The sequence below is a fragment of the Pteropus alecto genome, unplaced genomic scaffold, assembly GCF_000325575.1.
Source record: "Pteropus alecto unplaced genomic scaffold, ASM32557v1 scaffold88, whole genome shotgun sequence".
Taxonomy (NCBI): domain Eukaryota; kingdom Metazoa; phylum Chordata; class Mammalia; order Chiroptera; family Pteropodidae; genus Pteropus; species Pteropus alecto.
This window is the reverse complement of record NW_006494611.1, coordinates 12,519,698-12,546,941: the sequence shown is the minus strand read 5'-3', so window position 1 is coordinate 12,546,941 and position 27,244 is coordinate 12,519,698. Positions and strand designations below refer to the sequence as shown.

The window sequence follows — 27,244 nt, the reverse complement described above, 5'->3', positions numbered from 1 at the left end:
TAAGGAGCATCCTCCTCCAGGAATATCTGCTTATCTGGCAGCTCCGACCGTCGCCGAGGACCCGAGCCAGCCAGGGAGCTCACCGACGATACTCACCCGTTGGGGATACTATTCTTCTTCACCATGACGCGAGAGGTAGGACGCGGCTCGGAACGACCCAGGCCACACCGCTCCGCTCTCAGGCCTCTTCCAGAACAAACTCCGGGCAGCTCAGCTGTGGCCACTGGCACACACCGAGGTGGCGGGTGATCAAAGCCAGGGGCTCCCGCCAGGCACGTTAGACAGACGAGGATGGAAGTGACGGACTCTAGCGCTTCAACTCGAGCCACAAGCCCAGGCAGCGGGTAAGCAGAGAGCGCACAAATTCCCGAAGACGCACGCTCCGCGCACGCTCGGACCATCTGGCTGAGGGGCCCGCACCGCGCATGCTCCTGGACCGCCTTGACGTCAAGCCTGGAGGAGCGAGCGCGCGGCTGGAGGCGGGTGTGGGGCGAGGGACGAGCGTCAGGCGCGGTGCGGGTCCGTTGGTGATCTCTCCTAGTCCGTGGCAAATGGAGCGTCTTGCCTTCGCCGCCCAGACATAAGCAAAGTGCACTGTCCATCCAGGTGAATGTCGTATTGCCTGTTGAAGGCCGCCGACCCTTCCCTTCCCTGTCAAACTCTCCAGTTTTTTGTTTGGTTGGAGCCCAGCATTGTGGACGAAAACAGCAGGGGGCCCAGGTAACCTGGGCCAGACCCGCACGGGCCGCTGGGACTTGTAGTCTCCAGAGCCTAGTGGACCCGTTGGTCATCTCCTTTGGGAATTAATAGGGCTGGGAACCACTCCATTTTACAGCATTGGAGAGCAGTGCTTGATTTGCATCAAATCCGGGACCATATTATTTGAGTGCCTACTGTGTGCTGAGCACCTTGCTAGGATTTGTGGAGGTTAGTTGAGTGCTCCAGCTTTCGTCTTCATTTTAGAGTGAGCAGAAAGGTGAACTTGCAGGATGCTATGTAATGAACAAAAATTACGAATTCGAAGTACTGTTGGAGGTCATAGAAGAGCTAGAGTGTCGGAGGGGAAAAAAAACTTCATGGAAGATAAGCGATTTGAATCAGGCTTTGAAAAGTGTAATGCTATAGATTGGGGAGGAGTTGGAAAAATCAAAGGATAGAGGTGGCAAGGAGTATAAAGAATTTGATCGAGCTGTACTCGGAGATTTAGGTTGGAGAGTGATGAGCAGGACTTGCTTTCAGAAAGGACCTCTATTTTAAGTTTCTGATAGAGACTATATAAGTACAGGAGATCTTCAGGTTTAAATAAAAGACATTACAGGGTTTACTTGTGTCCAGTTTCTGGCCCTCAAGACTGGTGTTGCTCTATAAATTAATACATTTTTATAAATTCTGTAATTATGAATAGCAAAATTACATTTCATTGTATGTGTTAGATGTAAGCTTTCAAAGGATACTACAGTTTCTGTAACCGGTTTGGGTATTTATTTAACTTTTATGTACCAGAAATCTCAAGAGAAGTTGACCCAAATCTTTCTTCACCTACAGGAATAGGTTATGATGGTTTGGGGCTTAGTACTAAGATGGTGGATGGTTTACTTTTAATGCCTTTAGTTTTAATTTAGTTTAAATTGACATATATAAATTCATAGATCAGAAAATCTTTTGTCAGGCCATTGGTTCTTAGTTTTTATTTTAGAAAATAAGATCACAGTTAAAGATAATAATTTTTAAACTTGTCAGGTAATGGAACACCTGAAAGTCATGATGCTTTTTGTAAAACACTGAAATAATGCTATGTCACATTTAACTAATTGTAGAATTTTTTATACATTTTCCATATTCTAGTACCAGTAAAAGGTAGCTGATGCTATATATTTAATAAATTTTGATTTTGACAAAGTGCTATCCATTGCCTTAATTTCATCATATCTTTGCACGAGACTCATTTTTTTGGCATAGCATCCTAATTCAACTTAAAGAAGTCTGGAAGAGCATGATTTGAGAAACACGGCTCTAAGGGAGTTCAGAAAGGATTCATCATACTATGTAACAATTGAACTAAAATAAAGATAAAATTGGATTTTTGGACTGAATTCAGTTCTACTAAGGAAAGAAAGTGGATTAATACATTTGGAAAGATTTCTAACAGCAACTGAAGGCAAACGAAAGGAAAAACAAATTTCTAGTTAGCTCACAACCAAAGAAATATTACTGTATACCAGAATAAGCATTTTGTGACCATTCTGTACACTAGAGATTTTTCTGTAATTTTATTATGCTAACACTCCTGAAACCAAATGGCATGTGACCAAAGTAATCAAGGTGATTGAATATCAAATTTATAACAAAATAAAGTAGACTTTAGGAATTTTCATTTGAGAAATCACAATAGTCATAAAGGAACCGCATAAAGGATTAATTTGCAGAACCTAGAGATTTCTAAATGCTAAGCAAGAGGCAAACACTTATACACATAAAATTGCCTCCTGTTTGCTACAGATCAGAAAATGCTGAATGAACTACTTGACTTTAGTTCTCAGGCTTTCACTATGTATTTCCAGGTCCTCTGGTACAAAGATAGGTAATCTTCAATTTCTTTGTCTTTTAGAAAGAGCTTTAACTGCACAAATTGTAAATTAGCAATATTCTTGAAGAGAAGATTGGGTTTAACTGTTGAATCCAGTTTTCTAACACAATGTTGAATCGTTGTAAGAAGGTAAAAATCTGAGCCATAATTTTTCCTTACTTCCACATGAGATTTTCAATAGAGCAAATGCAGTTTTCATCCACATCTTTAGTTTTATCTAATATTTTGTCTATAATCATTTATTATCTTTTATCATTTATGGACTGATAAATGAACTATGTTAGAAATATCTTCAGGTATGTAAAATAAACATTCAACTAATAATTTCTTTTACATATTTTGTCTATAATCATTTATTATCTTTTATCATTTATGGACTGATAAATGAACTATGTTAGAAATATCTTCAGGTATGTAAAATAAACATTCAACTAATAATTTCTTTTACAATAGAAATTTATTATAATTTATCTATAGGATAATGTTTTCCGAAGCTTAACAGATAAAATTTACAAGTGTAGGCATCAGAAAGCCAGGTGTTAATTTTAAGTTCTTTTTAGAAGTTCTTGCAGAATGGAAAGTACATTCAAAATTCTCTTTCCCAGCATCCTATTCCTGTTGTGTGTAATCTTTTTTTGTTGGTAGGAAGAATCTTAAAGATGTTGGTTCTTTTAAAGAGGAATTAAATCAATCTCTTAAATGCCTTTTTTTTTTTACTGATTAAACAAAGAATTTAGCTAACTTAGACATGATTCTCTTCTGTTTTATTCAGTATTTTAATCACCTTCTAGATCTCTCACCTGAATGTCTCTTAAACATCCTTAAGCAACAGCAGAAAACAGCTTATTGATCCCTACCCTAGCTACCTTCCTACTTTGACAATACTCAAATGAGGCTACCTCTCAGTTACTCAAGCCAAAAATCTAGGAGTCCTTGATTTTTCCTTCACTTTGTCCTATACATTTAATTGGTCACCAAATCTTGTGAATTCTGCCCTTTTTTGTAATTCAAGAATGGTTTATTATTAGAAAATACATTAATAGCATTATAAATGGATTATAAAATATGATTATCTTTTTAACTTAAGTATAGTTGGTATGCAATATTAGTTATATTAATTTTAGGTGTACAGTATAGTGATTTAACATTTTTATATCTTACAATGTGATCACTCTACTAATTCTAGTAATAAACGAATCTTTCTCCACCCTGCATTCCCATTTCCATTTTTTTAAATTAAGTTTATTGGGGTAAGATTGGTTAATACAATTATATAATTTTCAGGTATACATTATAATTTGACATCTGTATACTCTATTGTGTGTTTACCACCCAAAGTCCATATAGTCTTCAGCTACCATGTATTAGATCCCCTTTACCTACTTCACCCTTCTCCTCCCCCCATATTTGACCTCCTTTACCCCGTCTACCTCCCCCTTCCTTCCCCACCTCCTACCCTCTGGTAACCAGTAGTCTATAGTTCATGTCCATGAGATTCTGTTTGTTTGTTCTGTTCATTTGTTGTTTTTAGGTTTATATCCCACATATAAGTGATATCATGTGATTTTCAACTTTTTCTGTCAGGCTTATTTCACTTAGTATGATTATTTCAAGATCCATCCATGTTGTTGCAAATGGCAGTATTTCATCTTTTCTTATGGCTGAATAATGTTCCATCGTATATATGTACCACAGCTTCTTTAGCCAATCATTTATCATAGGACACTTTGGTTGCTTCCATGGCCTGGCCACTGTGAATAATGCTGCTATGAACATTGGTGTGCAAATATCTTTACAGATATGAATTTTCAAGTCTTTGGGGTAAATACCCAGTAGAGGGATTGCTGGATCATATGGTAGATCAATTCTTAGTTTTTCGAGTAACCTCCATACTGTTTTCCCTAGTGGCTGTACCAATTTGTAGTCCCACCAGCCCACTTCCCATTTTTTGATTCAGATCTCTAGCATTTCTCATCAGGACTGTTATAATGGCCTTTTAAGCAATCTCCCTGCCTCTGGGGAATACTTTTATGTGTAATTAGATCCTAGATGGGTTCCCACATATTTTGATAGAAGTTATTCCTAGGAATTTTGAAAAGTTTTTATATTGCTATTATGAAGGTGACCTTTTTCTATTAGCGTATAGGGAAGCTATTAATTTTAATATATATTCTCTTATTCTGCCACTTAACAACTTTCTAATTATGTCGAAGCTTTTTTTTGATCTTTGTTTTTCTACATGTAAAAACCTGTCCTCTACAAACAAGGTAATTTTGTCTTCTCTTTTTCAATAATTATACCTCTTCTATTACATGTCTAATTGCAGAACCAGAATTTCTGTTAAATACTAAAGGTGATCAGCTACTATATACTAAAAGTAAGAGCATACTTCAGTTTTCAGTTAAATTAAAAAATTTAAATAACATTCTTTTTCTCAAGTATCTTAATAGTTGTTTTCTTTCAGTAGTGTATCATTCTTAAAAATATTTCTTATTTGCTTAGAAAGTGGGACTGAAAGAGCCATCATGAAAAAGAGCTCAAAGAAAAAAGAAGAAATTAAAAAAAAAGTAAGATATTAATGGAGTTTATAAGGATTTTGATTATACTAAATAAATGTAGGATAATCCTGAAACGTGATATATTCGGTTCTGGATATAAATTATACAGTTCATATGTTAAAAAAATGAACAATAAGAGAGCTTAGGGATGAATTATACTCTTATTTTGTCTGTCAGTTATGTAATAAAGAGCATTAGAGATGAGTTATTTATGTATTTATTTATTCCCTTACTTAAATACCAATTTATTTATCTGTTCTCAGCCAGCTAGCGATCCATTCCCTGCTTTGCTCAAAATAAAATGTTTTTATTTCTTTAGTGAGTGAATGAAACATATGTAAGACTGATATGTCTCTTAAAGTAACTCCGATTAAAATTTATATTTTATTCCTGCCTTCTAGAGGAGGAGGGGAAGTTATGAATCCTTGGAATGCTGGGTAAGATTAATGGGAGTTAAAGGGAGACCTCTATCATTCACTTGTGAGGGTTGATGTTCCATCACATCTGCAAGGGTTACTATCTCTTGGTTAAGAGTAGAATCAAGTATTTTTAATTGTGTTGAAGAAGATACTGAAAGAGGTTTGATAAGACCAGAACATCTTAGTTCATGTTGACCTTATTTAGTAGTTCTTAAGTGTGGTATAGAAATCACTGGTGAATTTTGAAGTTCTTTCAGAAAGTTCGTAGACTAGGCTCTTATTGTAATAATAATGTCTTTGCTAGGATCATGTGAATATCCTACTTTGGCTTTTGACACAAATCCATGTCCTTACTCTGACGGGAAAGCTGCTCTTTCTTCTTGCTCCTTTTATTTCATCTTCACAGTAGTTTGGTTAGCATGGACAGTTGTTTAAGAAGTCTTTTATTATTCTGTTTCTTAAACTTAAAATGAAAAAACGAACTCATTTATGTCATTCTAAAAAAAGGATTTAACATTGCTGGCATGGTTTAATTTTACGATCTTGAGGTTTAAAAAACTGTAAAACCAGTAAATGCTAATTTTAACATGTTGATAATGGTAGGATATTCAATTAGAAATAGTAGGCAGTTAGATTTCTGGTATTCAAGAGAGCAGCCAGGGTTGGAAAAGATTTAGAAAGCCATGGGAATATATGCCCTCTCTAAAGCCTTGGCGTATGCCCACATTTAAACTATGAGGAGGATTGTGACTGTTAAAGGAAAAAGGATTAAGAGGCCAGAGAAATAGGAGGGTAGAGGACAGGTTTTAGAAAATTTTCAGAAAATAAAGGTGTCCAACCTTATCAAATGCTACAGAGTAATCATGTCATAACTAACACTGATATAGTGTTGAGTTTCAAAGTATTTCCATATATCTGATCTCATTCGACCCTTCTAAAAGATATATGAAATAGGCAATATATGACCATTGAGAACTAATCACTGAATTTTATCATTAAAAGGTTTTTTAAAAATATTAAATCAAGCAATTTCTTAATTTAAAAATCTACCATATATAAAGAACTCATACCAATTGATAAAAAGATGAAATTTAAGAAAACAGACAAAGGCTATGAATTGGCATTTTAAAGGAGATGATTTTCAAAGGATTGGTGGACATTTGAAAAGATGTTCAATGCCAAAAAAAAGATGCAAGGTAACCCTCCCCCACTTTTTTGCAGATGTCAGAAGTGACAGAACACAGTGCAGTAGAAGAAAATGCGGTAGACAAGCATCTCCAAAAAGGTCTTCAATAAGTATACAACAACTCTGATACTGTTGGTTTTTATTTTTAAGAGATATAAATGACTAATCCTATCCTAGAATTTCAGCTGAGAACACAAGTTTGTTAAGAGATGAGTTCAAGCAAAAACTAAACTTCCTAGATAACACAAGAAGAGTATAAGGAAATAATTAGTAAAGTTTATACATGTAATAAGTCTTTTGTTTATTAAAACTTTGTTTTCTCGCTCTCTCTGCAAACGTGGGAGAATCCACTAGTGCTTGAGACTGTGTTAGACTATAAAGATGCATAGATACAGAACCTGCTTCAGGAAGCTTTAAATCTCAGGGAGAAAAATACAGAAATAATGGTTGATCCCTGGTTCATGTATAATTATTGAGCACCTACTATGTGCCACCTGCTATTCTAAGTTCTGGGAATAGAGTATAAACCAACTAGTAATTTTTAAATTATGCTAAGGAATACTGCAGTTAAGAATGAAGATTCTCATGACTTACAGTGATTTAGCTTTATACTTATCCTTTAATTCCACCATCCTTTATGCAACCTTTACTCAGAAGCAGAGAGAAGAAAAAAAACAAATACAAGGCAAAATGACCAAAAGTTTCCTCCATTTCATACAGTACCTACAACTATGCAACCCATGTCTTTCTTAGTCCATCTAGTGGATCATGTGGGGCAGAAAATAACAAATGGCTGGAAGTGCACACAACAACTGGAATCTTCTTTATACCCTACCGGACTGTTTCAATTCCTTTAAGAGCTGGCAGAAGTAGGAATCAGCAAATTTTACAAAACTAACATAAGTAGTTGAAAAGAGACTAACCTCTTTTCCTTTCAGATTCCTTTCCCTCCAGTTTAATCAAGTTGAAGCAACCTGGCTTTGATATTTATATATTCTGTAGAGCAGTCATATAGAATATGACTGTTCTCATGGTTATTTTTCCCAAAAGGAAAAAGATAAAAGTTTTGCTTTTCTGAAGGTTGTTTGGTTTTTTATTTTTTGTTTTTTTGTTTTTTTCTCTACGAAGGACTCTAGCCAATAGTTGAGGGTAGAGAAAAAGTGACAAAAAGAAACAAAATTCAGTCCTGACTATATATGAAGGTGTTTGTTCCAGATGGAAAAGGGAAAAAGGACATCCATTTGTCTTCGGTTATAAGCTCTCATGAGGCAATGACCCAGTCTTCATAATCCTTATAATCCTTAAAAATACATATAATTTAGCTATTTTAATAAGTACTGTTGCTGTCGCTATTTAATTATAAAGTGTCACAAACTCTATTATATTGGCTTCTTGATAGATTTAGATGCAGAAGAAAATCAAAACAGAATAGAAACGTTGAGAGGCAAAGTAAGAGAAAAGCTAAAGAATGCTAAGGTAATGCTTATTTTTTTCTTTCCTGTTTTCAAATTTACCGTTTAAATGCATCATGTGTCAAATAAACTTTTCTTTGTTAAAAAAGAGAAAAATCCAGAACTTACAAGTTCTTTTCCATGTTTTTATTTTTTTCAAACCTAAAACCAAGCAAAGTTAATCGATTTGGTCATGGTAACTATATATGACATCTCAGGGGAAAATATGTATACACTTTTTAAAGGAAAACACTGAGAAGTCTTGATTTTTATCCATTTTGAACAAAAGACTTATGAGCACAATTATGTCTGTATCTCTGAAGATTAAGTTTTGTGTACCATTTATTTATGTTGTGTTTCAGATTAATCAAAGTGAAAAATCCACTCGTCTGCTCATTGGTGATAAGATATATCAATGGTCTAAGGTGAATAACTTTTTTTACTTTTAAAAACAACTTTATTGAGGTATACTTTATATAGCAAAAATTCATCCATTTTAAGTATATGATTCAGTGATTTTTAGTAAATTTACAGAGTATGCAATCAACACAATAATCAATTTTAGACAGCTAGACACAAGTAGGAGATAAGACAAGCTTTTGTATGTTATGTATTTTTAAATTGTTTGACCCCCTAATCACTGAGTTTTACTTTTACTTTTTCTTATAGAATTAATTTCTCTCTCAAACCTTCCTAAAAACAGTTCATTTTAATGTGTGAGAAAGAAGTCATAAGTGCTTTACATTTCAAAGATTCAGACTTATAATATTGAAAAATGAGAGCTTATTAATCCACAAGTTTATAACTAGGAATGTGTCACTTTTAATACTTTTAATTACCTCCTACTCCATAAAAGATTGTAGGGGGATGGAGTGGTACTTATGTGTGAGCATACACGTATGTGAGAGCACCTGAAAACAGGGAGGGAAAAAGAGAATTTTCCCAGAGCCCACATTTTGAAACTGTAAGGTAATGCTCTTAATACTCTAGAGTAAAGAGATATTTGGGGAAGATGGAGAAGATTCGAATTCAATATTCTGTTTTTTATTGCAGTTATCAGAACCTTAAAAACAAAACAAAATAAAACAAACGAATTCATGAACTAGACTCAAATATAACTCGATATTGTCTCTCCTGCTGCTCCTCACTCATGAATAACAGTTACTATTTACCATATTACAAAAAAGTATTTTACTTATAAGCAGAAAAAGTGTTCATTTCAACACTGAATGTTGATTTACCATTGTTTAACCCACAGACCGAGGTCTCATTGGATGCAGGTCTTTCGTTTTTCACTCTGAGTGGTGAAGAAGACTCAGTTTTTGGCTGGTCTTCAGAGCAGGTTGGATTTGTTCCCCTTCCTCCCACATTCTCAGGAAAAATAACTTTATTGAAGGCAAAGAAGGAAATACTTGGATGGGAGATAAAATTTTTATTATTGAGCCACCTTCTTCTCTTTGAATTGAGAACCTGTTAATTATAATTCCCAGCATTTATTGAGTACTTACTGAATGCCCAATGATATACTAAATTTTTAATGTGGATTGTATCTTTCAATTCGCATAGTAACCCTGTGAAGCAGGCATTATTATCATCTGTTTTACAAGTGAGGACACAAGTACAGAGGGATAAACACTGATGGAGCGGGGACATATAGGCTGTCAGCTCCAAAGCCTGTGTTTTCCTTTCGTTGTTTCCTCCTCCTCTCCAAGTGCTCCACGTTGTTCTTCATAATCTCTATTACTCTCCGTAGAGTCCTGATTCTTCATGCTTCCTCGTCCAATCCCAGAGCCTTCCAGTTTCTTTCACTTCTTCCTAGTTCCTATCAAACTCCTCAGCCCCTCCTGTTATCTCCTGGTTGTCCTTCCTTTCAGTGCTAGTCAGTCTCATTAGTCTTTCCCCATCTCCTCCTGACTGGTCAGTCTCTCTCATTGGACACCCTCTCTGCCCAAGTTCCCTGTATTCTTCTCCACTTCCTCTCTACCTTCAAATCTCTTACGGTTTCCTTGGGCCACCTCTCCCAGTACCTCCTACTCCTGAATCCTTTCTCTCTCCTGACATTTCTTAGTCATTTCCAAATCCCTCAGGTCCTCTTTTGGAGTTGCTCTTGGGCCACCATTTGCCTTCCATTCCCCTCTCTGAACATCTTGCTCCAGTTCTTTCATTCCTTTTGTTGTTGTTGTTGTTGTTGTTGTTGTTGTTGTTTCCACGAAAGGGCTCAACTTTTTAAATATTTAAACAAAATGGATACATTATAAAAACAACACAGAAAACCATGAAAAAGAAAAGTCATGTGATATCCCATTGCCCCAAGATAAACCACTATTATTGTTTTTCATACCTTTCTCTACCACTACAGGCACACACACAAACTTTTACGTAAATAGATTCATAGGATGCCAATTCCGTTTTCCCAGTTACTCAGACAAACCTTGGTGTCATCTTTGCGTCCTCTTTTACTCATAGGCCTCATATCCAATTCATCACAAATTCTTCAAGTAGTCCAGAATCTGATCTACTTTTCACCACCTCCAGTGTACAGCCCCAGTATAAGCCACCACAACCATCATCTGGATCATCTGGATTATTGCCATAGTCTCCCTCTGTTTTCACTATTGCACCAACAGTCTGTTTTCTATGCCATACAGTAGTCAGGGCAATCCTGTTGAAATCTAACATAGACCTTTCTTTTGCTTATTCTTTCTAATGGTTTCCTTATCTAATTCAAAAGCTAAAGCCCTTGTAAGGTCCTCCAAGAGCTACATAACCTGGCCCCTTTGGTACCTCTCTCACCTCACTTTTTTACTACTTTCCCCTTCTCCTGCCCAACACCAGCTACATTAGTCTCCTTCCTATTCCTCACAGCATGCTCTTGCCTCAGAGTCTTTGAACCATTTATCTGTCTGGAAAGCTCCTTTCTTATCCTCACGCTGTCTCCCTCACTACCTTGAGTCTGTGTTCAAATGGCACATTATTAAAGATACTGTGCCTGACAATCCTATCTAAAATAGTACCCCAACCCACCCATCCCAGCATTCTCTATCCCCTTGCTTGCTTTTTTTTTAATAATACCGACCACCTAGCATGTACTTCTATATCTATTTATTTAATTTCTTCGTGGAACATATAAGGCACTCAGTGAATATCTGCACAAATATTAAATGGGTATCAAACATGTGCATGCTCTGCTAGGTCACTCAACATCCTGGAGTCTGACAATATGGGTTTTCCCAGAGCTTTTTGGGAAAACAAAAAGGTCCACCGAGTAGAGTACACAAGGATCAGGCACTGTGGTTTGGGCTGCTTTTCCTTCTTACAGGGCAGGCATGAGAGAAATTAGGTCAGTGGGAGACATAGGCTACTTGGGCATGAGGAAGTCCCGGTTTGGATGCAGGTTGTTTCGAGTTGTTTGGAAAAGCCATCTGCCCTGCACCTGGTGACTGGGACCCATAGGAAACTACTGTCCTCATCACAGGGTGGAGAAAGCTACTGTTTTGTGGGAGGCTGAATTTGACTGTGGCCCCTTCCTACTGGGAGGAAAGGGAGTCCTGGTCACAAATATGTTGTCTGGGCGACCCAGAGTGAAGTCCAGTATTACTTTCAGACAGTTCTGCTTACCACACCACAGTCGACAAGGCGTATCCCTGTGAGATGAGAGGATGATCTCTTTTTTACCATACCATGCTCAGGAGTAATCACTGGGAGTTGATTGGATGCTTTCTGACCTCTACTCCCTGTCACACAACAAACTAACAGCAGACACTGCTCTGCTGTGCACTGCATAGTAAAGACCAAGAAAGTGATCTGGGATAGCAGCTTGACTCAGATTAAGTGAGGAATAGTTGGTCAGATGGGGCTTATATTAGTTGGGATTTAGTCTGAAAATATAGGTAAATTGAATAGAGTAGGGTTCATAAGGAGACCTATACAGTCTTGAAGAAAAAGCCTGGGATCCAAGATGAGAGGCTGACATACTCAGCCATCAGAGCAAACTTTAGCTCTAAGGACAAGTTGAAAGCTCTGGCCCACACCAGGGGTGCCGTACAGGAGGATTGATAATAGGAGCTTCAGCTGGAACAAAGAACCCCTCTTTGTCTACGATTGGAATTTTCAGAGAGATCCCCTATGTGGGGATCCCCCAAATCTTACTTTTAGATGTCAGTGCCATACCTTGTTTGAATTCTGAAAAAGATACCATAAAGATTTCTGGTTATAAAATATTTTTTTGATTTCATAACAGGGATAGGAGATGGTGTAATGATGGGATGGCTCGATATTAACCTAGGTGATGCTTAACTATGTTACTTAATTTTGTCAATGCTGATCAAGGGCAGTGTAAGATTCTCTATTCAAAGGAATTCTGCGATTAATTATTTTTGTTTAATTATTTATCCTAAATGTATGTTTTTGAAAATTGAGGAATTTTTATTTGTAAGACTCACACACTCTCTGTCTCCTTTCTTTCAATATATGTGGATTTCAAATTAGATAATAGTCATCCAAAATAAATTGTTGATTTTTTTTGTATGTGAAGAGACTCATAAAATTTCTGATGATGATATGCATTTTTATATTTAGTAATATATCTATTTTAATACCTATATTCAGATTATTCATAATTTTTACATATAACATATTTTAGAATTGTACTATAATCACTCTGCCATAGACTTCTATGTTGAATCTTTACTTTTCTTTCTTTTTTCCCTTAAATACCATCCAGAAAACAGTATGACTACTCTATAGTCACTTTAGGTACTACTGCATTGTGAATTGTTAAAACAAAAACAAAAACTGGGTTTAAGACCACATGGCCTGATATCTCTGAACTTTGCCTTACCCTATGAATTCTCAGAGGTTGAAATATCATAATCCAATATCTCAAAACATTTTCAATAAGAAAAAAGGGGCTTGAATTACAATTCTATTTCAGTAGTCTTTCAATGAGAATTACATATTGTGTAATATTAAGCCTTAAGTGAGTTCCTCTGTATTCAGTGAAATTTCATTATAACACAGTTTCAGTTTGACCTTGAACTGGGTAGCATAGAACAGAAAGACAATTCACAGCAAAGTTTAAGTACATTTCATTTATATGTGTATTAAGTATTGGAAACAAGCATGTATGCTATTTACTTATTTATTTATTTTGGTATTTAACAGAGGTCATTAAATGATAGTTACCCCAAACATTTTTCACTTGGTGATAATTTGCAAAATTTTGCTGAAGGCCAAGATGAAGATTGTATGGAAGAAGTCATTTTTCCAGATTTACTTGAAATAAAAGCTGCTGAGTATGAAGATGATGAAGAACAAATAAAAAAACAACAGGCAAATATTTTTGTGCCAAGTAGTTCTCCAGGTAAAATTCTTTTACAATAAAGTATTCAAGTCGTTAATGAATCATATTAAAGGATAATACCTTCTTTGTATGCTGGATAAATAAAAAGTACTGATCTAGAATTATAGAATTTTTAAAATTTTATTATTAATTTTAAGTATACAGTACATTGGTTAGAGATTTATATAGTTTATAAAAAGATCCCCCTAGTTGCTCTTTCTTTCCGCTGGCTCTCCACCTAGCCATTATATTAATGCTGACTGAATTTCCTGTGCCGTGCTCCCCATCCCCGTGACCATGTATCAACTACTAATTTGTACTTCTTTAGCCCTTCACCCCTTTCTCCTAGTCCGCCTTTCACCCCCCTCCCTTGTGGCAGTCACCAAATTGTCCTCTGTATTTCTGTATTTGTTCTTCTTTCCTTTTCTGAGTTTGAGAGAATTGGTTAAAAGAACTCATTCATTTGTGTGTGTGTGTGTGTGTGTGTGCGTGTGCGCGCGTGCGTGTGTGTAAATACATATTTAGACTTTCTGCTAGACCTTTATGGTAGGGTATATGATAGTTCTCTTTGCTTCTTGTTTGGTCAATACCAGTTTACTATTTCAGACTTTAAAGTAATATATAGGTTTTGTTATTAAGTGGTCAACCAGCGTAAACTGCCAAAAGATATGATGCCCCGCATTTTAGAAGATGAGGGATTCTATATTCAGAGAAAGCCAGAAATATATAAAAAGACCTGCAGCAAAATGGAAAATCGCCTGCTTAAACTAGAAGAGGCAAGTGCACCAGCTGACAAGGTAAACCACTCACTGATAATATGTGATATTTGTTTTCAATGAAATATTTAATTACTGTGTTTCTTAAATATTTTAATAGGGAATGTGTTGGTTTGAAGAAAGAGCTGAAATAATGTCATTACCTTCACCTATTAGACATTCTTGGAATTTCAGACTAAACATGAACAAGGAATCTGTAAATCCAGCACTAAAGACCATATACAGGAAGGTAACCACCAACAATTTGTTTGTAATTATTGTTAGAATTCTTGTAATATCAATTATAACTTATGTTTTCATGGTGTTCACGTTTTAAAAATAGTCTAGTAATATAATGGCAAAACTAAAATGTTATAGCCATTAAAATTATGTTTGAGGGATATATAATGATTTGAGGAAATGCTCAAAATAAAATGTGAAGTGAAAAACAAAGAAAAATTATATGTGATCCTAATTTTATAAAAATAGGTAATGAATGAATGCATTTATCAAAGAATGGATAAGTGCATACATATATGTTAATATCTCTAAATAGCAGGACATAGGATTATTTTTATTTTACTCAAGATATAGCACAGATATTTGAACAATTTTCAGAGATGATTGCTCTTGAGAAGAGAGGTCCTCGAAACAATGAGTTTGTTAAGTGAATACATGAATGAATGGACAAAGGGATGATAACAAGTCAATGAAAAATATACAATTTTTGGAGAAATATTAACCATCATCCAGATTAACCATTGTAAACATCTGGAATCTCAAATTGGAAACCACTGGACTGAACAAGTAAATTTTACCTCCAGTGCATCATCCAAGTACAATTTCAGAATTTAATGGACTTTTAGAGTTGGGGATAAATGTATGTCACTTCACCAAGCATCTAAACTGAATATTTAGTATTCATTCTGTAGTATTCTTAACAAGTTATGTTCTGGAAATGGTGTTAGACAAATGCCTCTGCCTGCTTTTCCCTTATATCTTCACATTTTTCACTCTGCCCAGCCAGCCTTGGAGGTAATGCTCATTTGGAGTTTTTTACCACCATAAATATAAGGGCAACCGAAGGAGAGATAATGGCTGCCTGAGTATCAAAGTCCTCTCTTTGCTGTTGCCTCTATCAGGTGCTTTAAATACCCCATTGTGCCTCTACTACCCCCAGCTCTTATTTGCTTGTTATTTGCTGACTAGTTTTTGCCTATTTGACTATGCCCTTTGCTCCCTCTTCTGGCACACCTTTTATACATTTACTGCAATTTTACACAGGCCATAAGCTTAGAATTTTTTGTGCTTTTATCTGGCCTTTGATTTATTGTTGCTTAGATCTTCGTGCTTTTTTTTCTAACATGTTACCTAGTTCTAGAAGTTACTTAATCCCCTTAGCCAACTGCTGCTTATAATCAGTGTCAGGGAGCTTACCACTTCCCAAGAGAGTTCATTCCAATAATGGCCAGTTTTGTTTATTGTGTGTTGAATTAAAATGTGCCTCCTGGATCACTACTATTCATTTGGCTTCGTTTGGTCATGAGGAACTCATAAAGTACTATAGTTACGGGACAGCTCTTCACATATTTGAAGACTGCAGTCATTTCCATCTTTAGCTTTTGCTCTCCTGTCTAAACTCATTCCTTTTGACTGTTGTTAAGTATTCCACCATCTCAGTTACCTTTCTCTAGCGTCTGAGTACCACTATCATCAATAGGTACTGAATAGGACAGGACCAAGGTCAGAGGCTTGGGTCACTCCAATAGAAACAAAGAAAGCAGCATTATTTGACTAGTGCTGAATCTGCTTAACAAGACAGGCATCTCTAGCTTAGCAACTTTAATTTCCAAGATTTCATTTGTAATTTAGTTGTTTAAAACTGAAACTGTTTATTTCCTTGGTGGTTAGCCTGATCAATTTACTACCAATTAACTAAATCTTATAGTTGGAATCAAGAACAGGTTTTCCCCTCTGAGGTGGCCCATATGTAGAAAATAGAGACAAGGTAAGAATAAAACAAACAAAAGAAGCTTTATGGCTGTTCTCTTGCTTCCCCTCCAACCCAGTGAGGAAAAGGGATGATTCCTAGCTCAGGAGAGAGTAGGGAAGAGAGATGCAAGCATCATGCTGGTGACCTACAGTCCTTGAGAAGCACTGGATCTGCCACACCAGATCAGGGGTGGGACAGCAATTGTTTCAGTATAACAAACAGCAGGTATAATAGCAATGGCACAGGTTGGAGGGCCTATCAGATTACACCAGACTGATCCAGAAAGAGGGCTTGTGCTCTGGTGGATGCAGCCATGGCTCTTATTGGGAGTGGCTAGGCATTCTTGAGTTAGGCTATACTTGCTAAGTAACCTACTAACTGTCTTAAATTGCATCACTAAAAACCAGTCACATGCATATTCAAACATATATGCTTACATTCAAAGTAGTGTACTAAAACAGCTGAATTATTTTACATACAATCTAAGGCCTACAGACTTCAATTAATTTAGGGGCAATCTGGTATCTAAATGGAAACAGTCTCATGGATAAAGAAAGATGGTCTCCTTATAGTGTTTGCTTAGAAGGTCCAGCCTTCTCCAGGGAATTTTCCAGGGGATTACCAACATAGTCACTTCAGAACAATGTTTTAATAAGTGTTTATCATTTAGCTCTGGCCCACAGATGACTATTATACCGTCATGTAGTTGAACTATTGACTTAACAGTTCTAAACACTATTATAGCAGTCCTACAGTAAATTATTTGGTACTTACAATTTGGAAGTCCAATCTCTACCAGCACACAATGGTAAGGTAGGTGACAATAATTTATAGCAAGATAATTAAAATGCTATCATAAATATATGATATCAAGGGCCACAATCAACTTCAAGGAAGAAGGATCAAATTATTTTTTGCATTTCTGTATCTCTTCATTTTCTTAAAATCAACATGTTAACTTTTACCTGTAATTTTAAAAGAAATAAAATCGTAATAACTTTGTGTACATATTTTTCTTTAAAAGGCAGTGAAATCTAATCTAGAAAGCTCTATTAGGAACAAAATAGAAGGTCAAAGGGAAATGTACCAGTTAGATCTCAACATTGTGGGTTTGCAATTTAGCCATCATCCTCTCTTCAATCAAGAACAAGTATTATGTGCTAGGCTGCTCCAACTTTATGAGTGTTTTCAGGACAGGCAGCAACAGAATTTACCTCGGCTGCTTTTGGAAAAGGTGAGAATGGCTTTCATTTCTTTTATTAGGCTGAACACTTATTGTTGAAAGAGTAAACAGACTTCTTTGTACAGAGCAAATTATCATGGAACATTTTTCTTTAGCACTTTAAATATTCAACCAATTACAACAATGGTTGATTTCAGTTTTTCTGAAAAGAAACTGTAGGAATTGACTGGCCAGGGAGGGAGCCTCCAAGATACTCTGCAGGATATTTAGCACTTATAAATGGTTTACTAATCACTGATATTCTTGGTCCTATGACTCAGGAAGAGTATTTGAAATGATTACTATTTAATAGTGTCATATGGCTATCTCATTCTGTTACTTGCTTTTTAATGTCATTTTTTATATCCCTTGGCAAATATTTAAAATTTTATAAGTTCAAATTTGTCAGTCTTTTTCCTTGTGGATTTTAGGTTTTGTTTTTTGCTTCCTAAGCTTCCTTGGACCTTCTCTACCCCAGGTGTATCAGTCAGTGTACCTTTGGTTGCATTTCACAGAAAACACTCTCTCAATTGTTTTAAACAATATGGAAAAGGTTTTACCTCCTGTATCAAAAATCCCAAGTTAGGGCAACTGTAGGGTTGATTAACTTAGTGGCTCAACAATATCATCAACAACCCAAGCTTTTTTATCTTTTAATCTTCATGTCAGCAAGTTGACTTGGTTAATCCTCTCATGGAAACTAACTTATTGGCTGTTCTATGGGTATCTATATATGACACACAATATGCAGTATATTGTTTCACTTTGGGAACCTTCTCTAACCTTTCCGCTACTCCTCAGCCTATTTTCCCACATGTCTCATTGGCGAGAATTATATCACATGCCTAAACCAGAAGAATGAAATTGCTACAAATTGCTGGACTAATCAGGGTTACTTCTGAAACACATGGAAGAAGATTGAACAATTGAGCAAAACTGGGGTTATACCAATCAAGAAAAATGATCTTATAAGGACAACCAATAGTATCTGACAGACCCAAATTATGATGATATCTCTATATTCTTCTAATCATAATATATATATGTGTGTGTGTATATATATGTATGTATGTATGTATGTATGTATGTGTATACACACACATATGGTATATATATCCTTTAATTCTACCTAGTCTTTATAAGTGTGTCTTATGAGGTCAAACTCCAGCTCAGTTTCTCCCAAAAGGTTAGCCTAATGTCCAAACACCATAATTTTCCTACTAATTTAAAATTCTGCCTTTATCCTAAACCAACTTTATATATTTACATACATTTGGTTAAGAACTATCTCTTCCACTGACATCTTTGTCTAGCCCTGCCCTATTTTAATGACTATATTTAATTATGATGTAGTACAAGTGCCTCCTTAGTGTTTTTTCTAGAATGCTTTTGGATACTCTTATAGATTTGGTCTTCCATACAAACCTTAAATTAGCTTGTCAACTTCCTTTTTAAAAATCTATTACCATTTTTATTGTGATTGCATTATACTGCCCACAGCTAGACCCTACAGGTGAATTGGAGGGATGGTAACAGATGAATGAAATGTACCAAAAAAAATCTCTTTTCTTTGTTGTAGCTGAAAGCACTGACACATGCTACCGAATTAGCAAATGATAATTTGGAAATAAGCCAGCTTGCCAGAAAATCTTTACAAGATTATTATTGGCAGATAAGGTATGTTTGGGGCCATTCATGTATTCATCAAGCATTTATTAAGTAAATTCTTTAGACAGAGTGCTATACTTGCTATGGAAAATGTAAAATAAGAAAAAGACAAGATCCTTAATATTTAGGCATTTACAGAAATGGTTCAAACCTTTCCTTAAGACCCATTTTTTTGTGTGTAAAAATATTTCACAGAAGTATTACATGAAAGTAGTTATAGTTTTAATATCCATAGATTTTTTTAAAAAGCATATTGATTAAAAACTATGAGTTTACTAATACCTTTCAATTGGCTTGGATTATTAATTATCTCAAGTGTTTGTATATATTTGAGAATTAGTCTACATATACATATGTACAAGATATGCTATTAATTTAGTCTAAAGACAATACTCAAAGAGCAAATAGATTTAAGGACCCCTGGGGAAAAAAAAGCATAGTCTACAAGTTGGGAACTATTGGCTTATGGACTAGTCAAGAAGAGAAATTAGGAAAGTATGAAATAACTGGAAAAATGATTTCGAGATAAAAGATAAGGAATCTGCAATAGCTGAAAAGCTCACTGTGAGGTACTTATTGAGTAGAAATTTCCTCTAAGCACACAGATATAACAATTGTCTATGAGAGTGATTTGATGATTAAAGAATTTCCCTGACTCCTTGCCCATTGTCTGACACCGTTCTACAACTCTTAACCACTAGAGGCAACAGTTGATTTAAATAATTGGTGTCCTAGAATAATATAATTAAATATAAACAATATTGCTTGAGAAGGTTGACATACTTTGCACAAGGACTGGCACATAGTGTTCAATAAATATTAGTGGAATGAATGGATAGAAGCCATCAGTATTTACAAAACAAACTATTTGTAAGGCTAATTAAAATTGAAGGCAAAGAGCAGACATGGGCATAATGAACACAGAACAAGTAAACTTTAATAAAGGAAAAAGAAAAGTAGGCTTTAGATGGGGTCCAATGGTGATGGATAGGGGTCTACTACTATGTGTGTATGGGAGGGTCTCTGAAGGGATCATTGCATTTATTAAAGCAGAATAAAAGCAGTGTAATAGACTTACACTCAGAAAAAAATTTCAGTGTTGAAATGCTGCAAAGAGAAGTTTGTGGACATTTGAAAACCAATGTTTTTATTAGAAAAGATGTGCTCAAGAAATACTATTAACTAAGAATGGCACATATGTATTCAGCCTTTAATAACCCTATACTAGATGCCTAGTACCCACAATCACCTGGGATGCAGGAAAGAAATCTATGTTATTTGTGACCCCTCTCCTTACCCCTTCTGTCATCCCTCACATCCAATCAATAACCATTCCTACTGATTCCACTTTGTTTCAGGTACTTGTAACCTGACTACTCAAATAGTCTCCTAAATGATCTCTCTTTAAACCATGCTCTATATTGGAACCAAAGTGATTTTTTTCTAAATAAATAAAACTACATTAGTGGATTTCTGTTACCTTTAAAATAGAATTTAATGGCTTTAGTATAATCTGTAAGGCCCTGCATCATTTTGACTCCTGCTGACCTCTCCAGCCTCATATTAGGGTTCTCTGTCTTGGAACTTTATAGTCCAGTGCTATAAATGTATAAATGGGCTGTGCTCTATAATATGAATATATATGTGTGTATGTGTGTGTGTATGTGTGTGTGTGTGTGTGTGTGTGTGTATATATGTGTATATATGTGTAATATATATATTTTAGTGTCTCTTTTTTTTAGAAGGTTCTTTTATGATTTTCTAATAGTCAACATATACATTTTATTCAATTTAATGTTACTTTCTCAGATAGGCTCTTACTTTGCTTATTAGAGTAGATTAAATTCTCTTTTTATACTCACATAGCTTTTATATATTTCCCCTTCCATAATATTCACCACATTTGTATTCTGTCTTTTTTTCCTCTGGGATATTAGTTACCAGATCCTAAAATATTTCCTGCCACATAATAGATAGCTATTGTGTGTTAATTGATTTGAATTCAGTATCACATGCTCTGTGAAGTCTTTCTTTATTGTTGCCTACCATTTTCTTATTCACGCCCGCTCTAGTTTCTGTAGATTTCTGCCATAACACCTATAACATTTTATTGTATTGGTTAATTTACATGTCTATCAGCTTTAACCCAGAGAGCATGTCTTTTGCCTTTGCATCCGCCATTGACCGGCACAATGCCTCGCATGTAGTAAGCACTCAATAAATATTTTCTGAATGAATTAATGAATGACAATAAGCTTCTATTTCTAGCAGTGTGGTAGACTAGATTCCCCGAATGGCCCTTCTAATGGAAACAGCTCAAAGTGTATGATAAAATACAAATGTTATCTTTAAACACATTGCTGAAATGGCAGAAAGGTAAGGAATCTGCATAAGCCCAAAACAAGGTGAAAGGAGAAATCCTAAAAATTAGAAGAGAGGTAAAGCTAGCTTTTTAAAACACCAGGTAACCACGAGCTATCATTTAAATGGCTTCATGGAGTGCCGAAGGCAGAAGATAAAGCCAATTTCATCTTAATTGGAAAGTCTAATAGGAGATCACTGTAGAAATAGGTGTTAAAAGATATATTAAAACAATATATTACGTTAGTATCTAAATAATGTGCTCACTGCCTCATCAGAAAAACTACCTCTAAATTTGAAGCAATGGTTCTAATTGTTAATCCGAATAGTATAATAAATATATTGCAGAATGTCAAGAAAATCTGGAAATACATGGATTTGAGCAGAGCAATTTTGCATAGTGAAAAATCTTATGTCATAAAGGAATGAATCACAAAATTTCAGTCTCTATATCAAGGTGTGGGTAAAATGAAAAAAATATATATCATGAGGTGGGGGTCCAGAAGAATTAGTTAACACATTCTTCCAGGCCATTTTTAATGACTTAAATATTTCTAATCTGCCAATATATATTTTTATCTACCATTGTTGCAGTAATACAAAACAACTCTATGACTTAGAAAGGGAAAAGGACTTCTCCTTACTACACAGTATATTACGGACTTGGAAACAGATAAAATCCCTTCGACAAAAACAAGGGTTTACAAGTACCCCGATAAAGTTACAGTTTCAGAGGTGAGTGGCTGCTCTATATGTTCTTATAGCTCTCTTGCAGAACCACCATGAATAACTGGGAATTCACAGTAACTGGAAGAAAGTCACGAAGCTAGATGACCATATGATGTAGCCAACAAAGGACTTGTGTCTTGACTATATAAACAATTCTTATAACTTAAGACAACTCAATTAAAAATGGGCAAAATATTTGAATAGACACTTCACTAAAGAAGATATATAGATGGCAAATGAACACATGAAAATATGCTCAGCATTATTTTATGTCAATAGAGAAATGTAAAAACCACAATGGGATGCACTACACACCTGTAAGAATGGCTAAATCCAAAACAAAAGAAAAAAAATACACTGACAAAATTGCAAAATTGTACAGTGACTTTGTAAACAGTTTGGCAATGGGATACACTACACACCTGTAAGAATGGCTAAATCCAAAACAAAAGAAAAAAAATACACTGACAAAATTGCAAAATTGTACAGTGACTTTGTAAACAGTTTGGCACTTTCTTATAAAAGTTAAACATAGACCCAGCAATCATACTCCTAAGTGAAACATAAATCATAAAAATATGTCTAGTGGAGGAGATAGTTACAATTAAAAACTATTTGTTACTCACTGAAGCTGTTTGTGAACCCACTGTGAAATAACTGGTTCCCTCCTCACAACCCATTGTTCCCGGGTCTTTTATTTTTCAAAACTATAAAAGATTAGTGTAATTTTAGGCAAGACAGATGTTTCCTTTGTAGATTTTTTTTCCTGCCACAGTGGTTTTTAATGAAAGTGCTTCTGACAGTTTCTAAACCTAAACCAGCATGGAACTTTTGTTTATCTTAGACTCTTAAATTCATGTAAACTTGCTGACTTGCCTCTGATCCTTTAAACCAATCTGATACACCATGCTTTATGAATCCCTGAACAGAAAAGGAGAGTCACAGATGCCATAAGCTTCTTCACGGGAGTACCTCTGGACCAATATTGCCTGCTTACTACCTACTTTATTTTCACTACTCTAAACTCCAATTTCACCTGAGGTCCTTTGAATTTGTTCTTCCTGACCTTTAACATTCAGCTTTCCTGGTGGACTTTGGTTTGGGTTTGCCTCTCCAGCTTGCTTCGGTAGACTTCTGAACTGAATCCCACAGTGTCAATGACCAGGTTGGCTCCAGCAGGGCTAGCCCCAGCTACCCTAAATTGGGGCATTTAGTTCAAGCAATTAAAATGTCATTGTGATCTACTAGGAAAGGTGTATGTTTGAAAATGTTCCTGAGAACTCTTATTTTCTGGCCAAGTTTACCACTAGTGACCTCACAGCAAACATGGTCCTTGGAAGCCTAATTGAATAAGCTTGTAGCCAGGCCTACAGGAAAGGCAGTACTTATGACAAGAAGGCCTGGGACCTAGACCTGATCTCAGGTTATCTTTTCTTCATATATTTGGTTTTGAGTATATTGAATTTGATAAGCCTTTGAGGTATCCCTAAATAAAATAATTGAATTAGCAGCTGGATGAATGGTTTGAGAAACTACTTTGAATGGCTTGGTAAAGGAGGAGAAACCAGAGGAGGGACAGAGAAGCACCAGTTAGAGTGTTTTGCCCCAGAGGCAAAGTAAAGGGAGTATTTTAGGTGGGAAGGAATGGTTAACAATGCTTCATGCTTCAGAAATATCAGTTAAGTCCAAGACTAAACATGTTCATTGGATTTCCCCACATGGAGGTTATTGATCTCAGCTAGAGCAAGTTTCATGAGGTGATGGTGGCAGAATGATACAGCAAGAAGTTGAAGATACGGCCCATTCTTCTCGTTCAGGCCATAAACTCTTCTTGTAAAAAATTAGCAGCACAGCATTAAACTCAAAGAAACTGGCTAGGCAAGTAGGTGTTTTTTTGGCTACTGAACCCAAACCACAGCACTGGTAAATAGCACAGAGAACCCAGATTCCTGTATATTGTCTTCATCTGTGTTCTCTGTTAGGCACCTACCTGGAAGTAGATAACTGTTAGATTTTTAAAAAGATAAAATGTAAGCTATACAAGCAGGAAAATCTATAACATTTAGTATAACATTAGGACCTTCAGCATTTCCCAGAGCTGCTGAATACCAAGGAGAAAGCTGTGGACCCAAGATCATTGCTTCAGTAATCTCCCCCAAAAGGGATTCTAGGTTGTAAAGTACCTGTTCTCTTAGTATACACTGAAATAACCTGGGGGAGTTTTAAAAATCACTATTCCGATTTAGTTGATACCAGGTCTGGTCTGGATGTCAATTTGTGATTTTAACATGTGACAAAGTTTGAGAGCCATTGTGTTAAAGAACAATAAGTTAATCGATGTTTGTATTGATTACCCTGAATCAAAGAAAAACATTTTTTATTGAATGTTTGTCATACTTCAAGCACAAGACTAAGTATTTTACATGAATTAGTGCATATAATCCTCATAACAACACAATTTTCAGATGAGAAAAGTAAGGCGTATAATACTTAAGTAACGCCCAAATTCAGTGCCAGTAATGGGTCTGAGTTTTCAACACAGGTAGTCTGGCCTCAAGTCCATACAGATAATATTCACACTAAAGTCAATATATTTTATTTCAGAAGGCGAAAAGCATATATTTAAAAACACTATAAGAAAAGCTATAATTCACATACCTTATAGTTCACCCATTTAATGCGTACAGTTGTGTTATATAGAGAATTGTGCAACCATCACCAGAATTACAACTTTCCAATACTTCCATTATTTTTGCTGTAAGTAATTCTATTTATTATTAATTAGGATAAAAATGAATAAATGCGATGAACAAAAACGAGAAGAACTGTCAGAAACGTCTGAGACTGAAAAGAAAACTGAAGGAAAAGTATATAAGACTGGGGAAAAACAGGAGGTATTTATGTTGTAATATAATATTCAACTCAACTAGTTGTAGTATTAAATTGTTAGGTGGAATAGGAAATCTTGGTATTCGTAACAACTACCTAACAGAATGACAGATATACAAGAAATAAATGTTTAGTTTTAAGAATAATTGTCCTAAGCAATGAACTTACATGGTTAATTATATATTTATTTTTTTGGTTTCTAGAGCCTCTCATATTTAGCTTCAGAACTTGAAGAAACAGATATTGAAAAAATAAAACCAATTACTTTGATGCCACAACTTTCTTTCAACACAGAATTAACAAACTTATCTAAGTGTTCTCTGTAAGCATTTTACAGAATTATTTCTCTTATATATAGTCTATTACTTGTATTGTTTTTAGTAATAATGTTAGATTTCTTGAGTGAGTACCATATGCCAAACACTTTGCTAAGTTTTTTAAATGCATTTGCACATTTAATTGCTACCATAACTTTATGGTATTTTCCTCATCTTAAAGATGGGAAAGTTTATACTTACGGAAGATTAAGTTACCCAGGGTCACATCTCTAATTCATCAAAGAGGCAGTACATAAACTGGTTTGGTTTGACGATTGTTTTTTGTTTGGCTATGGCAGTAATTTTAGTTCACATATAAAGGTGGGATATAAAGCCACTATAAAAAATAAAGTTATATGGTCTCTCTTGTTTGTTAATGGACCCCCTTGCTTTCATAAAACACTGTATCCTATATTGGGAGCCCACTTTGGGCAATTTTCTACTTTGACACAAACTTCTTTCCTTCCCACCGTGACTTCTTCCTCGGACTATAGTATTTTTCTTTCTACTCCTAGTATCATACAGATCCCCATTTCTCTCACTTTTAGGCATATGGATCTCATCTCCCTTAAAGAGGGTATGTCAACTTAAAGCGCTGAACTAGGTCTAACTTTTCAATGTCTCTGTCCTGTGGGACTCTCTATACCACTTCACCTTTGAATATTGTGAACGTGCATCATTTAGCACAGTGTTGGAAGATAGTGGGTGCCCAATAAATATTCATTTACATTAAACGAATGAATGGATAGTTACATTTAAAAATGAACATGGAGACTAGCAGACACAAAGGCACAATTATCTCTACCCTCTTTCTGACCAGAGAAGTGCAGCAGTGAGGCGATGCTTTATTTGTCCTACACCTACTTCCAAAAGGGGCCTGAGATAATTTATTATGTAAGACACTCATACAAAAGAGCCACCTAAATGAGAATAAGAGAGCAGGAGCCATAAAATGGATGTTAGAAGTAAAGAGGAGAAAGAGAAGGATGAAGATATTTGTGCTGGAAAGCCTAGATTAAAACCTAGTGGAAGTCAAGGCAAAAGGAAATATACTTTATATCTTTTGAAGCTATTGCTGTCATCATCCATTTAAACTGTCCAGTTTAATAAGAATTGACTCTCTAGAAAAGAATAATATACTGATGTTGAAGATAGAGATGAAAGGAATACAGGGATTAAAGAATAAAAAGATTTTACAGGTGAAGGAAAAAAATTTCCTGAAGATAACTATAATCCTAAATTAACAGATTTTTATCATCAGTTCATGAACTCATTGTTAAAACTAATTTCAGAGGGTAATGTGAAGGGCAAATATTACTAAGACATTTCTCTAAAGGTAATTGGGAAGATGGTTAGAAGAAGCCAACAGAGAGGTAGGAAAAATAAGTAGTCTTTTGTTTCTGAACCCTCTGAGAAGGTGGCTTATATGAGAGCAAGGGATCATAAGCCTACAGGATGATTAGGGTGGAGAACAGAAAAGGATTTTATGTTTCAACCACAGCTTATCTTCCACCTGGCTTCTCCCTGCTGAAAAAGTAGATCAAGTCTTAAACATCATTAGGTCAGTTCCCTTGCAGCTAAAATGATATTCGGTAAGTATTGGTTGAATAAACGAATGGATGGATGGAAGACTCTTTTTAGGCATTTCATATCACTCAAGGGATCAATTGATTTTCCCAACAAGTGTTTTTATAGAAGCCTCAGGGAATAACCTCTCTGTCTTGCCTTTCTAATCTTTGGGTTTCGTGAAAAAATGCCTTGGAGAAAG

General features: G+C 35.5%; 2 protein-coding genes across 2 annotated transcripts in view; one reads left to right on the top strand and one right to left on the bottom strand.

The window, feature by feature from the left end:
• The window catches only part of LOC102890387, a 36,017-nt gene extending 35,226 nt beyond the window's left edge, over positions 1 to 791 (bottom strand). The window contains exon 1 of the mRNA XM_015599867.2: positions 97 to 791. Coding sequence (XP_015455353.1) covers positions 97 to 791 — 695 coding nt within the window. The remainder of the gene's footprint in view (positions 1 to 96) is intronic.
• Positions 479 to 27,244, top strand: part of CC2D2B (coiled-coil and C2 domain containing 2B) — a 77,292-nt gene continuing 50,526 nt past the window's right edge. The window contains exons 1-14 of the mRNA XM_025042347.1: positions 479 to 606; positions 5,090 to 5,154; positions 6,786 to 6,849; positions 8,150 to 8,226; positions 8,564 to 8,627; positions 9,449 to 9,543; positions 13,365 to 13,563; positions 14,182 to 14,318; positions 14,419 to 14,547; positions 17,315 to 17,524; positions 19,092 to 19,189; positions 22,136 to 22,276; positions 25,056 to 25,164; positions 25,363 to 25,481. Coding sequence (XP_024898115.1) covers positions 5,113 to 5,154; positions 6,786 to 6,849; positions 8,150 to 8,226; positions 8,564 to 8,627; positions 9,449 to 9,543; positions 13,365 to 13,563; positions 14,182 to 14,318; positions 14,419 to 14,547; positions 17,315 to 17,524; positions 19,092 to 19,189; positions 22,136 to 22,276; positions 25,056 to 25,164; positions 25,363 to 25,481 — 1,484 coding nt within the window. The 5' untranslated portion in view covers positions 479 to 606; positions 5,090 to 5,112. The remainder of the gene's footprint in view (positions 607 to 5,089; positions 5,155 to 6,785; positions 6,850 to 8,149; positions 8,227 to 8,563; positions 8,628 to 9,448; positions 9,544 to 13,364; positions 13,564 to 14,181; positions 14,319 to 14,418; positions 14,548 to 17,314; positions 17,525 to 19,091; positions 19,190 to 22,135; positions 22,277 to 25,055; positions 25,165 to 25,362; positions 25,482 to 27,244) is intronic.